General features: G+C 39.1%; 1 protein-coding gene across 1 annotated transcript; it reads right to left on the bottom strand.

Annotated features, from left to right (window-relative positions):
• Positions 1–64: 64 nt before the first annotated feature.
• p4ha1b (prolyl 4-hydroxylase, alpha polypeptide I b) lies at positions 65–12,538 on the bottom strand. The gene is made up of 15 exons (XM_085477370.1): positions 12,210–12,538; positions 9,494–9,576; positions 9,268–9,364; positions 8,303–8,454; positions 7,910–8,047; positions 7,454–7,693; positions 5,804–6,024; positions 5,540–5,716; positions 5,346–5,416; positions 3,487–3,586; positions 3,317–3,370; positions 3,163–3,228; positions 2,064–2,132; positions 1,497–1,593; positions 65–1,104 (listed from the first exon to the last, which is right to left on the bottom strand). Exons 1-15 carry the CDS (start codon positions 12,221–12,223, stop codon positions 1,034–1,036), a joined length of 1,650 nt encoding a protein of 549 aa, XP_085333496.1. The 5' UTR covers positions 12,224–12,538; the 3' UTR covers positions 65–1,033.
• Positions 12,539–14,319: the final 1,781 nt, after the last annotated feature.

Raw genomic sequence — 14,319 nt, 5'->3', positions numbered from 1 at the left:
ATGCCTTCACCAGCCCCCCCCCCCCAAAAAAAAAAAAAATCCCATCACACACACACTGCAGAAGGACAGTTGATCATCTTATTTATTGTAACGTAGTTTATTGTAGAAAAGAAAAATGCATTGTTTTTTTCCATTTAAAGCATAAACAACATAAACTTGTTTTTAGGACATATAAATAAAATGCCTCTTTCTTAAAAAAACCCCAACACATTATATACACTGAAAGTATTGGTCACACTCTTCCAAACCTACTCTAAAGAATCACTATTTGACTCCGTTATGGGAAAATGTAGTGCTTGTTTTCCCCCCTCACATAACACTAACACAGTGAGGATTAAATCCAGGAAAAACACATAAATATAAAATTAATGTTATGCAGTATCGGGGTGTATGCACCTCTCTGTAAGTGTACCCATGCATGTGTGCACACTACATTTTGCAACAATGAGTGATAAACAGTGGCATTTAGGCAGATCAGCAACATGTGATAATGTACTGCATAGACTGCAAGAAACTAAAACCACTTCTGGATCTTTACACAGCTTACAGGAAATAAAGTGTTTATTTTTCCACCAAAAAACCCCCCACAATCCTAGATTATGGTCATAATTTTCAATTCTTTGGAGTGTTTCCCAGGGAAAGCTCAGCCTGAACATAAACTGACTTGTCAGAAAAGACAAACATCTCTGATGCAGTTTAGTATTTTCTAAGGTTCATTCAGAGTGCAAACAAAGGGGCTCAAGTGTTTCTCAAAACCATCCAACAAAACCTTATGAACATGTCACCTTGGCACCTTAATGCCAATACAGTCCAGGAGTTTGACATTAACCAAAACAGTCTTTGAAACTGACTAACAAGTGGAGAGCGAGAGGAAAGAAAAAACACAAGTCAGTGTTTATAGAAAGGAGGTGAGCCATTTAGACTCTTTGTATCCATGTGTATCCATCATCACGCTGTGATCTGCAGCACAGTTCTTTAGTCCTGGGTGTTTCACAAGGAGGGGAAGAGAGGGCCACGAAGGTGATGAGGACAATCATTCAGATTCACTTAGGCCACAAGGTCGCCTCCACTCCTGGCCTCTTTCATGAATCCACTTGTTTGATACTGATGAGGGAAAGAAAAATACACAGATAGATTAATCATAAGCCCAGTCTTACACACACACACACTCACACATTTAAATATGTAAAACATCTGTAAAATCACAATTATTTTGGCCAGTGTAGTAACATTATTAATCAAGCAGTGATTGACACTAAAATGTCTTTTTCAGACTTTTTAAATGGCATTGTCTTAATTGTTAAATATAATTTTAATGTTTAAAAGTGTAAATAGAGTTGAGGGAGGTGGAGGACACAGGCTCAACAGAAGTTGGGCCTTGTGTTGGTGTCTCAAAATCATCCAAAATCCCCAAGTCCTCAAATCAAGCACTATTCTTTTATACAATGCTTACTCAGGTAGACGGCTTTATAGCCAACAAGAACAATCAAACTCACCCCACTTGTTGCCCACCAACACTGGACAAGCTGCATGTCGAGTGCTGTAGTCTCCCTCCCCGCTGGCAAACAAATTGTACCAGAACACTGCAGTACCCTGGAAAACAAACAGGCACCAATGGTTAAGTAGTTCTGCACATCATCTCAGAGAGCCAAGACTTGGTTTCCTAAAGTACTTGCAACAGATTTCTCAGAAGTGAAATGATAAATAAAGCAAAATTTAAATACATGTGTTCTCTTGCTATACTGGGATTGTTAAAATGGCAGTTAAAAACATTATAAGAGCATGGGGGCACATGAAAGAATCCTTTTATGAACAAATTGGCAGTTATTTCCGCTAAATGAGCTTATATTGGATGAAAACGCTCCTTTACCATTAATAAAATGTGTTTTGGAGAGAAAAAGTGCTTGAATAAGTATATTTTTCTCTTTTATTATGTACGGTGTGTACTTTATTATGGACATCTGTGACCTTTTTTACAAAATCCTTCAGTTTGTTACATAATAGGATTAGCTGGAAAACCAATATTAATGGACATTTATAAGAGGAGTAATATCAACATTTACCTTTTGAGGCCAAACTGCTGCACCAACATCTGGGAATACTGTGGCTCCACCTGCTGCTACGTCACTCATCTACAACAGAGACAGAAGAAAAATCCAGCAGTGTAATTTAAACAACTTATATGAGATCCTTAGTTTCATATAAAATGAAGTTGAAGATAGAATAGTTCTTGTGTGTAGTATGCAGATTTAATTAACTTTTGTAAAGTAAACACTGTTAATGTGTTTAATCTTATGTTCAATGTATTATTTATGCTGAAGTAGCTGTTAAATTAGCTGCTACAGTATGTGGTTTCTCTGGATAACAGATCAATAACAGATCATTATTTATTTTGCTTCCCAGTGTGTCTAAGTTGGTGTGATCAGCCAAGACTTAAGTTTCCATTTGTTTCCTGCATGCTGAGTCAATTTCTGCTCAGTTGTGTTTGGTTTTGTTTAAGCAGTTAGTTCATTTTATTAGTCCGTTTTTTAATTTCTGAGTCTGATTTGAGTTCAGATTATTTGACCTCTTTTGCTGAGGTTCCTAGAACTTATTTCAAATATAATTTTTGTTAATAGTTTTGTGCATTTTTTGAGTAAAATAAAATCCTCCTGTTTCCAAATTTACCCATGTTCCTCATGACTAACAAGCATGGCCCCTCACTCATGTAAATGCTTTGTGACACTGTTTCAAGGTGAGGAGTCACATGACTTTACGATTAAGTAATAATACTGAACGTACTGTATTTGAATTGAGAATTTAGATGCTATTGTTTCTCTTATCACATCAGCAGAGTAAATTTTGTCCTATCACAGCAAAGACACTAAAGCCCATAGTCACAGATGACAGCTAGCCCCCGATACTATGCTAGCCCTTTGCTAGCACTATGTGCAGTGACAGGGTTCATTCTAAATTTGTATACTGAAACTTAATACGATAGTTTTCTCAGTATTATCAAATATGCAGACTTATAAGTCAACAATGTCTACTTTAATTATAACAATGACTGTGTCACTGACTGCTAAATTAATTTCAGTACCAGCATAGGCAATTAGTATAGTAAAAATCAAACTTCAATAAATAAAAGAAGGTTAATGCTGGTCCAAAGGGGTGATCACTCACATAGAAAAGACACGTTGCAATACGATTCCCAGTTCCCAGCTCTTTAAAGGCATCTGGCTCATCTTTCTGTACGGAGATAACCAATACCATGTTAAACATCCTACCACATTAATGCAGCAGTACATTAACTGTGGCAAACAGAAAAAGAACGTACCCTTCCAAAGTCAAAGTGAGGTTCGTATTGACCTCCAACACCATAATTTGCAACCTGCAGACAAATACATGTAAAAAAAATCAGTTTCTAACAGAGGAAACAGGGAAACTTGTTTGCTTCATTTGGTGGTCATGTACAGTTTTTTGTTGGTTTTGAAATAACTTTTTTACCTGTAACTCTTCTGCAGTGTCCATTTCAAGCCCGGTGACACCTTCAATTCTGTTATTGATCATTTCAATCATTGGATCATCATATTCAGTGAGCCAAGCACTAGAATATAGAAGGGAACACAGAGAAACTGAGAATGAAACAGCATGGGAAACATATTTCAGTAAGGCACACATTTTATCCACTAGATGCTTCTGTAAAAAGTGTCTGAGAGGCATGCTACGCAGGAAACTTGGAATCAAAAGCCAACAAAAACCAACGTGAGTTTGTAAATGGCAATATTAGGATACAGAAGCAAAGTAGAGTTGCAGAGGGAATGGAAAATGGGAACAATATCCAGCTTTACAATATCTAATGAATATCTTTGAAGATATTTCTATAGTGTGGTTTAGGACTAGATAAAATATTTTTTTCTGGCCATAATATCCACTAAAAACAAAATAAAAATGTCCATCCTCTTAACACGAACTTGCAGTTGCCATTATGTGAGAGACAATTCCAACACACTCTAATGTGGGTTGAGGAAAACAAGTTTTTTAAAGACGTTACAAAGGCAGTGAGATGATTCTTCGCCCATATAGCTTCTTCATCATGTTTTTAAGAATGCCTGCAGATCAGCATTAACACGTGTGTCTGTGTGTGTCATCTTTTTTCATTCAGTTTGTACTGATAGGTCATATTTTATAAATGGATATTGAATGAAGCATGAGCCAGTGGATTATTTCCTTAAGTCTCTTGCAGTCGTTTAAATGGAGTTCAAACTGTTCTGATTTCTTCCATCTGTCTGTTACCTCAAGTTCACTCAAGTTAGAAAGACGTGCCGGCTGTCATGCATGCATACAAAACTTTAAAAGAAACACCACACCCTGACACCCACACACATTAATTACCAACTGCAGTAAAACCAAAGAAAGCATGGGGTTTTGGTGGGCTGCTAACGTGCTATTTTTAGGATGGGATTTAAATTTGAATTTAAAACAGTGAGCAAGGCATCTATAAAAATTGAACGGTCATTTATCTGCACTACATAGGCCTTTGATGTTTCACAATGTCTCTTTTTTAAAACAGATCTTGTACAAAATATAGAACTACAGAAAAATGGCCTTGTATTGGAAAGTGATTTCCAAACAATGCTATGGGACATAAAAATCCAGCTCAGGTCCAAAACTCAGGTAGCCTGGTATAGATATGAAGTCAAATGAGCAGGGGAAGGGAGAGAGTCCTTCCAAGTGATCTTTGACCCCTTACCTCACAGGGATTTTCCTTGAATGGGGTTCAGTCACCACAGCTCCCGTTAACTACAGCATTTCCAACAGCAGGACACGTAGAAGCAGGAAGAGCAGTATCAAAGAAGGAAGGAAAATGGACTGCGGAAGCACACATGCACAAGGACGGACAAAACATAATAAGGAGGAAAAGAGGGAAAGAAAAGGCAGCTCACAAAAGAAATAATGTTAGTATCAACTAGTAAAAGAGTAATATCTTTCCCCTCTGCTACCTTCATGTGTTACCTCCGTGGAGCAGACACTTGAGCAGAAACAGACCCATAAAAAGGTCCTCAAAAAAGAGTTGGATAATCCAACTCGTCCACAAATAGCTACATATTCAGTCGCGTTAGTAATTTAGCATTTCCCTTTCATTTAGGATTATTTGGGGGGAAAAAGCTACAGATGTTTCTTTATTTTTAGAAAACGTATTTTCAGCAGGAGAGAGTGCTTCAGCTCAAGAGCCTTTAGGATGGCCTTTATGAGGGGCAGAAACATGCAGCTGTGATCAGACGGGAGTACAGAAGAAGACGTGAGCTCAGTTATTAAAGGGGAAAATAAGATTTTCTCCTCCTCATCATCATGCTCTGTCTTACCTTTTACTGATCCTGTAAGAAGCTGTCTCCAGCACTCCTGTGATGGGGTTGGAGATGGTTGCCCTGCGTAGCTGTGAAGCACACACAGATAAACACATAAAGATATTAAAGTATGCGTTGCTAATAACAGCTTTGACCTCCCATCCTTTGCCATCCCAAACCACCTATGAAATCCTAAAATCTGAACTGCTTACTCGTGGTTTTGCCAGCTGCTTGATTCTCTCAATTTCTGCATCAGAGATGATGTCAAGGTAGCGAACAATGTAGGGGCGGTCCCACTCATCCTGCTGTTTGACGGGCGCCAGCAGTAAACTGGGGTTACGATTGTTATCGTAGTAACGACAGAACAACCTGCTCTGCCTACGAGGCGTCTGATTTAGAGAAAAGAAAAGAGCACACAAAAAGTTAAAACTGAGCTGCAGTATGCAAGTTATAAATTGCTTTCAGCTCTTCCTCACCATTTTGATACCCTCTCCACGGCAAAGCATCTCATATTTCTCCCTTTCTGGGATCAGAGAGAAAGCCTTTTTGGACTTCTTCTGCTTCTTCTTCTTTTCAGCTGTTTCTCTTTTCTCGCGCTCCTTCTGTTTTGGAGCTTCTTCCTCTGCAGCCTTTTTTTGCTTCTCCAACTGAAACTCAAAGTACTTCAGGTTGCTCTTGCCACGCGGGTGCTCTGGGTCTATGTGTGAAAAACCAGGAGAAAACATCAGTGGTGATTACAAGCAGCAATGCAAACTAAAACAACATCGCTTCTAACATGACAAATATACGCCATCAGTCAGTAATGATGACTTCAACTCAGATGGAGGACTACTGTCAAAAGCTGCAGTCTGAGACATTGCAATCCATTGGGACAATGTCCTTCGGGTGCTTTGGCACCCTTTTAGCAGGACATGGCCCAGGAAGCAACATAACTTTCAAAATAACAGCAAGGGGACTGTTTACTACTGCTAAACTGATAGCCGACAGTGTCACTTTCTTGGACAGAAGAAAACAGCAGTACAAATGGTTTGTACCTTTGAATTGGTGCACTGATTGGCAAAGAGGTGTGATGGAGACAGCAGCTCGGGTAAGGAAGCTATTTCGCACTCTATTGGTTTTGAGCTTTGATTGTTTTAAATCCTTCTACTAGTTCATAACGTACTCAGTGATTTGCCCCCCCCCCACCCCCCCACACACACACAAGTACATCTCTCACTTGCTGGGTGTCTATAACCCAATAAGACCTCTCAAGTCATCAGGTGCAGATCTTTTAACTGTCCCCAGAATTTGATCTAAGTGTGCTGAGGGTGCTTTCAGTTTCTGTTGCTCTGTTCTTTGGAACAAGCTTCCTATTCATCTGAGGTCAATTACAATCATGTCTACATTCAAAAACAAACTTAACTTAACATAAAACCTTTATTTTTCTCACACACTTACACTTAATAACACTTTTGTGTACGTGCTTGTCTGTGTGTATGTTACCATGCATGTTATTCCTTTGTACAGTTTAGTTTTTTTGTTTTTACAAGCCTTAAGGCATTGCAGACTTACATGGGTTTTTAATGTTTTTATATTTTATGTTAAGCACACTGAGTTTATGTGTAAAATATAATATAAATATATAAATATAATATAATAAAAATATCAATAAAATTGACATTAACACTGCTTTGGAAAGTCTGGCAGTGGTTTAAACTGTACCTGGACACACTGAAATCCTCTCTTATTCCTGGTTAATCCGTAACGTCAATAAATAAAAGGGGACAAGTGACAAAGTCTCTAAAAAAAAGCAATACCCGGTCATTTTTAAAAAATAGATTTCACCGCTCTGTGAATTGTGCTATACAGATAACTGTTTTGCTGGTACAAACAGCAGCGTTTTGAGACAAGACCCCACAGATTTGTTACAGCACAGATGTTATGCCCCAACATAGCAACTGCCTGAACTGTTTATGTCTGTCTGGCTCGGAAATGTTGACCTGTGCCTCACCTCTGTTTAGTCTGTCCTTCAGTCTAAACCTTGCTTAAAATACCCAACAATAATTTATTTTGTTTGGCCAAATTAAAGCAAGTTCCACACTATTACAGTCTTACTTCTTAATTCTTTAGAATATGAAGAGACTCACCCAGTTCAATCAACCTCTTTGTATACTCCATTGCACGCTCCATCTCCCCCTGCTGGTAAATGGCGTAGCTGAGGTAGTCGATCACTGTCACCTTATCTAAAGTGGACTCCTCTCCCTCATCGAGCTGTTTCAGGGCCTGGGCCATCCACAGCTCTGTGTGGTAGTAATCGGCATCGGAGTAGGCAATTTTCCCCAGCTCAAAACAGTCCTCTGCTGTCATGTGGCTCTTGTATTTCACTCCTAGTTAGGAGTACACACAGGAGGGGGGGAAAAGAAATCAGAAAACAATCAAACCCTTCCCCCAAAAAACTCACATAGTCTGACATTTATTGTGACTTTCGTGGCAGTCACTTTGTCTTTATATCTGTACATTGAATCCTTAATGAACAAATAGGCCCATGGGCATGTGAACTCATGCCATTTATGTGTGACATGCAACTGTTCGGAGGATTTTACCAGGTAAGTTTCCCGTAGAGATTGTGTTGGCATCAAGTCTGTAAGTGTCTTGTAACCGGATGAGAGCTTTGGCAGCTCCGGTCTGGTCCTCGTCATTTGGGAAGTGCTGTCTCTGGATGGTCAGGTTGGAAATAAATCCTGAGAAAAATGGCACGATAAAGTATTCTATGTGTGGGCACATTAATCACTCAAAGTGACATTTAACACTTTCTCTTAAAATTTCATGAGGTGAACAGTTAGATGGGAGTTTCATCCATCCACATACACCTAAAACAAACAAGTCAATGTTTTAGTGTACTTCTGTGTTGCACTTTTTCTGCAAGTTTTTACCACTCATTTATAAAACCAAATATTACAGTGTTATTATTTGAACCTGGGCTTTACTGTTCATACCTCCAGTGGTGTCACGGAGCACAAGACTCTCCAGGTCCCCCCACTCTGTGTTCAACCTCTTCACCAGTTTGAAGGCATTCACAGGGTGTCCCAGAAAGCCTTCAGGGTCCTGCGTGGCAGTAACTGTCAAGGAATCCAATTTTTCAGCCCACCTATCACAAAAAAGGTAATATGGATTAAAGTGTGTTGATTACACTTGTAAGCAAGCTACCTATTATTACGGCTGTCATATATAATATTTATGGAGTTTTAGGAAAGCAACTTCAGAAATTAAACATGGAGCTAACCACAATGTTTATAGACACTTGCAAATTATTTTTTTAAATGAAGTTGATAGCTGTATATATTATCAATTATCAAGCTATATTATCAGTCATTATCAATCAATATTATCATCCAAATCCAATAAGCAACAATAAACCCAATAAACAATAAACCTGTCAGAATTAAATCCTCGTTTACTGCTGACTCAGCTCTGTAATGTGTCCTAAAGCATCACGGATCACAGGTCCTAACTTCATCCAGTGAATGAGGGTCAGGTTAGGGTTGATCTTTTCATACAGGAGTGTGGCTTCTCCACACAGCAGCTGTACCAGTTGCAACACCAACTAACTGTGCAGGTAACATTAATTCAGAGACCCACTCCTCCATATCAAAGTTTTCTAACTGTGCGATGTGAGTCAGCTGCCCCGGTACATAACTGTAGTTAAGAAAGTTGAAATAAGAAGCTGCATATCTCATCTTTGTAGGGGATTCTGATGGAAATGATCAGACATGTGGTTAACACAGTTGGAATGTTTCTGCACTCCGTATCCTTTTTATTTCTCTCTATTTTAGCTAGCGATTGCGGTGCTTGGTTGACTCTGGCACTGGGATAAAAATAATTTAGCAGATGCAAGGACATGACGACGAGAAGGGAGAAATGCCCCCAGCAGCAAATCACACCCAGGAGTTGACAAACTCACCGTTTGATCTGCTCTAGTTTGCTCTCCTCTGCTCTGATGTAGTCCTTCAAAGAGGTGACGAGATCTTTTTCTGTGTACAACAGATCTGTCATCTGGCCTGAAAGAAACAAACACATATTAATTGCAAACACTGAAATGATAAACTATACTAATCTTATAAAATTAGTACGAGCTTTAAAATTTCTTGGCCTTGTGTCTGTGTAGTAACATAACACAAGTCTTTTACCTGTAGAAGTGAAGAAGTCAGCGTGGGCTGAGAGCGACTGCAGGCAGCTCAGCAGCAATAAACAGTAACACGGCAGCTCCATTCTGATAAAGAGTGAGAGAAGAGCATTAAATTAATAAAACATGCAGATTAAAAGAGTCAGTGAATGACCTACCTATTTTGAAGACATTTTAATTTCTATGATAAGGTATCACCATAATCCAATTTATTCTAGTCATATAATTAAAGAGCTAAACCAGACACACTACTAAAATATGTCTGGTTTAGCTTTGAGGCTGGCAGTTAGGCCTGGGACAGGCAGCACTGTGATCTTTTGTTTCTTGCAGCCACAAATTACAGGAGAATGCATGACTCCATTGTGCATTCTCACATGCACTTCTTTATACTTCAAATAGTATAAAGAAGTACCACGCAAATTTTACTGTGGTGCTAATTTTTTTTCTTACCCACATAACAGAAATTCAGAGCAAATGTGCAAGAATTTTACTTTTAAATATTCTGGGATGTCCACAACATGCCACATGCCATGATTGACATCAAATTAGATCACTTATTTATCTCAAGAATGTACTAAAAAATTCCAAACTACTAAGACTGTAAATATACCCAAACCGAACCATGTTGGCCAGTGGCACATCACATTTTGGCTTTTTGTTTTTCAAAAGAAAAATAGCAAGAGAGCAGACTTGGACAAAAGTTTTGGAAAGAAATTAAGCCAAAAGAATCAAGACCAAAAATCCCCCACATTATAAAACGCCTGCTGCTTGACCAAGTGAGATGGTTTGTTATAAATATAGTGTAAACACAAATACACACACACACACCCATAAGCGCACAGGCAAAATGAAGATCATGAAGCGTACATAAACTATTCAGTGTAAGCCAGCAGCAGGCTGAGGCAGGTTCAACTCTGCCACAAGGGCAAGTCTTGAATGAGAATAAAAAATAGAGTGACTTCATATGAGATTTCAATTTAGGTCAGCAGAAGGAAGCAGAGAGGGTGGAAAAAAAAACCTGAAGCAAGACACAACTTACCATTATCCTCTACTGCTACCAAGCTACTTCTGCAACTGCATAATGTGTGCTGCCACTTAAAAGCCATAAACAGCCTCTTACACTTTCTGATTTCCAAGATAAAAGTTTTGAAGAATGCAATTATTGTACCCAGGAAGGGTAATTACTACAATTTTCTTTCACACTCAGTTAAGTGTGATGCAAAAATGATAGCTGTATATTGAACATTTCTAATTTCAAACCAAGTGTTCTGGTCATGCCACACATGGAAGTGAAAGGAGGTGATTGTGTTAATAAGCATGTTGGTACATCCCATATTAAAAAAAACTAAGAATAAAAACAAAGTCTTACTGACCTAGAAACCAGTTCATGTGTAATCTAAAAGGCAACTCCTTTTGGTTGGACCACAGGGTTCGCGTTTCCTCAAAAGTATCCACCCTTAAAAATTCCTTGGATGGATATAAATCCATAAAGTCATGTGATAAAGCAATTTGCTAGTTTACTTGCCTTTATCCTGTCATGTCACTTGTACCACTTCCTGCTTTCCTAATCAACTTTCAGCTATAGGGCTGTAAACGTTGTACCAGGCAGCAGCAACAGCCACAATGAGAGTGAAATAAGTGTTAAAAAAGTGTTAAAAGAAAGAGCTCGAAATCCTTAGACATCTAGAATTAGATGTTGGTGCATATTTAGTACCTTAAAAACAAAAACAAAAAAACCCAAAAACCTCTAAAACTTATTTACCTGTTATGATGAGAATATAACTAATCCATAGTATACATAAGGAATATTTAAGATAAATACAGGGGGGGACGTAATGAAACGAACAACACCCAGACAAAAAAAGCACAATTTTAATAGCCTAACTGGCTTCGCAATACGTTATACCAAGTTTAAACCTGCTCCTGACAAAAACAATTTTATTTTTGAGAGTCTGCCCTGAGAAACTTCCTTCATCGCACAAAATGTCTCCAAGTTTTCCAGCTATGGAGTCAGATAGCACAGGACGTGCATGGAAGAGGACTGCCACGTCTTCGCCACTCCCTCCTGTGTGAAGACTGCACACTGCCCGATGGAGAGTCTGATATTACCTGCAAAACTCAGTCAATGAAAGCTGCAGACTGAACTGCAGCAGGAAGGCTTTTACTTCTTGGTTGGTGTTTTTTGGGGAGTTACATATAAACAAAGTTTGTAGCTCGATATGACATTTTATCTCCTTGTCACTATGAAATATGACAGACTAAATGTGAAAAATGTTTGCCATTAACAAATAAAATGTATAGAGGCTGTTAAATGAGGCATAAAGCAATATGACGGCAGAAGCATCCCACGCTGCATTGCGCTGGAATGCCGGAAAACTAAAGCTAGCTAAAGTTTCACAGGGAAAAGCCAGGTTACGTTTTCTTTTCTTGCTATTTTCTAGTTTAACTAACTGGTTCAGGTCATCTCATTGCCTCCTGCTTAGTTTAGTAGTATAATCTTTGTTTTGACCCACAACACAGAAACCTAAAACTTGGCTTACTTTTGTTCTACTTTTCATTGCCGCTAGATCAAAGCTCGCACAGCAAACAACGGTTGCTGTTGGTAACAGCGACAAACACTGTGAAAAGACGTAATCTGTAAACTGGTGACTATCTGAAATGTAAACACATTTTCTAGATAAGCCTACATTTCTTATCTCACTCAAGGGGTCGATAGTCACCTAATCGAGAGCATCCTGTAGCAGAAGCCGTCGGGGTCTCTCCCTGAAGCCCACACCGATTCAGTGAAGTTAACGGTCTGAAGTTGGAGACTCGGTCCGGTGGCTCTTCCTGTCTGTGATGATTCGGTGTACTATTGGCTATCTGGTGGTTCGGGCTGTATTTCTAAAAGGATGGGGCTCGATGCTACGTGCAGACTCACATGCATACACTCTCTGCTTCTGAAAACTTAGGGGGCTGTCGTTTGTAAATTGTTAGGGGAGGTGCCTGTAATAGTGTTGACCCGTACCGACACGACCGAAGATGAGTATTTTGGTGTTTAATGTGGAAATCGTTCCAGTGAGGTCACATGCCACGTGTTAAAAGACTGCCGATAGATATTTTCTTTCTCCTCTTTCTCTAAAACCTATGTGCTCAACTTTGCATGTATGCATCTGCACTCCGGGCCCATCATCTCCATTCAACAGATGTTTTGTGTAGTTTTGTAACGTTTACATTGAACGAACAGACATTTTTCATCATCTTCCTCCCACATTCCAGAAAAATTATTCTTACTAGCTTCACAAAAAGAAAAAAAAAGTGTGGGATGGTAGGGAGTGAATTCCTTCTGCATTCAGCTGAATTCAACAGGGTGGAGCTACGTGTGTGTGTGTGTGTGTGTGTGTGTGTGTGTGTGCGCGCGCAGAGGGGCAAATTGTTAACTGCATTATGTCTCAACTGAAATGCCCAGTGTAAACACTACAGACTGTATATGTCTGTGATAAACACTGGCTATTTGCAAGCCTTTGTCATCTTAGATATCCACATGAGCAACGCTGCAAAACAGGTAGTATCTCAGTATCAGCACATCATTACATCACTGAGTGAAACTGAAGATAATAAACCTTTCTTATGTAAAGTTAAATAAAATTTCCTTATTAATGTACATGTTCTATCAACTGTCACCAAGCAAAATGTCATAAGTGTTATACTGAGGCTTACAGAGGTTACAAATTCAACATCTGTATAATCTGAAATATGACAGCTTAGAGTGAGGACTTGGATAGTGAACCGAGATCGAGTGTTTTCCCTGCAGCTTCTCAGTCTCCACTTAAGAAGAAAAAAAAGTATACTGCTTTCCGTTCCCATTTTCCCCGCAGTCATCAACAGATGTCGTCCAAGTCGGTAAGTCTGCTCCCAAACAGCTGCTCCTCATAAGTCAGTATCTGACGCAGGAAGTTCACATTGGGGGCTGTGCATTCCCTTTTTTCTTTGAAACTGCAGTGGACCAGGCTCAGACTTAAGTGCAGTGTTAATGAAGCTGGATGTCAGTGGCAGTGCCTCCACCAGGTTCTAGTAGCATAGTGATTAAAATAGCATTAGGACTGTCGGCAGTGGTGTTGACTACATGTGTGATATCTAGATTCTTGATAATTCGATCCTCCAGGATCGCAGTGGGGGCTTGGCTTTCAGGTTCATGCAGAGGAAAGGGTAACGGGCATGTAAAGCTGAGAATTCTCCCAGCATGATGACAAGGTCCATTTCTAAAGCACTGAGCTGTAAAAAAAATCAGGATTGGAGGTCTGGGGAGTCGGCCCTGACCTTTACACCACCCACTGAAATATGCAGTGAGAAACCTTGAGACAAAAATGCAGATTCAGCTAGATACAGTCAGCATAATTCAAAGAGACAAGCACGTTTACCTCATCATAAATATATGGCTTTCTTGGTAATTCAATAAGGCTGTAGCTCAAAACAATGGTATCAAAATAAACCTATTCACACTAATTTTACAAACATGCTGATGCCTAGCAAATACAGTCTTGACATTCCCATCTAGAATGCCATACTGCTACAATAAGCAAAAGTATATATGTGCATGTGTGACCTGGGCTACATCATTCTCCGCATACAGTAGTATTGTGGAATATTTCTGCAGCTCTATGCAGCTGATTAAACAGCCCAGCTCAAGGTGTATCACTATCACAGCATCCTCTTCATCACCAAATGGCTCCTTATACCTAATACTCATATTTATTCATAATAAAGACATAATTATTATGTATTACTTTATTCCATGTTAATCTTTAAGATTAGCATGTTTATCTTTAAAATGAAAATTCTCTTAATTAA

Source organism: Copadichromis virginalis, linkage group LG13, assembly GCF_057382275.1.
Source record: "Copadichromis virginalis isolate Kocher_CV1m ecotype Utaka linkage group LG13, C_Virginalis_male_GT1.1, whole genome shotgun sequence".
NCBI classification, from domain to species: Eukaryota; Metazoa; Chordata; class Actinopteri; order Cichliformes; family Cichlidae; genus Copadichromis; species Copadichromis virginalis.
The sequence above is the reverse complement of the archived record's forward strand: the minus strand, read 5'-3'. Positions and strand labels throughout refer to the sequence as shown.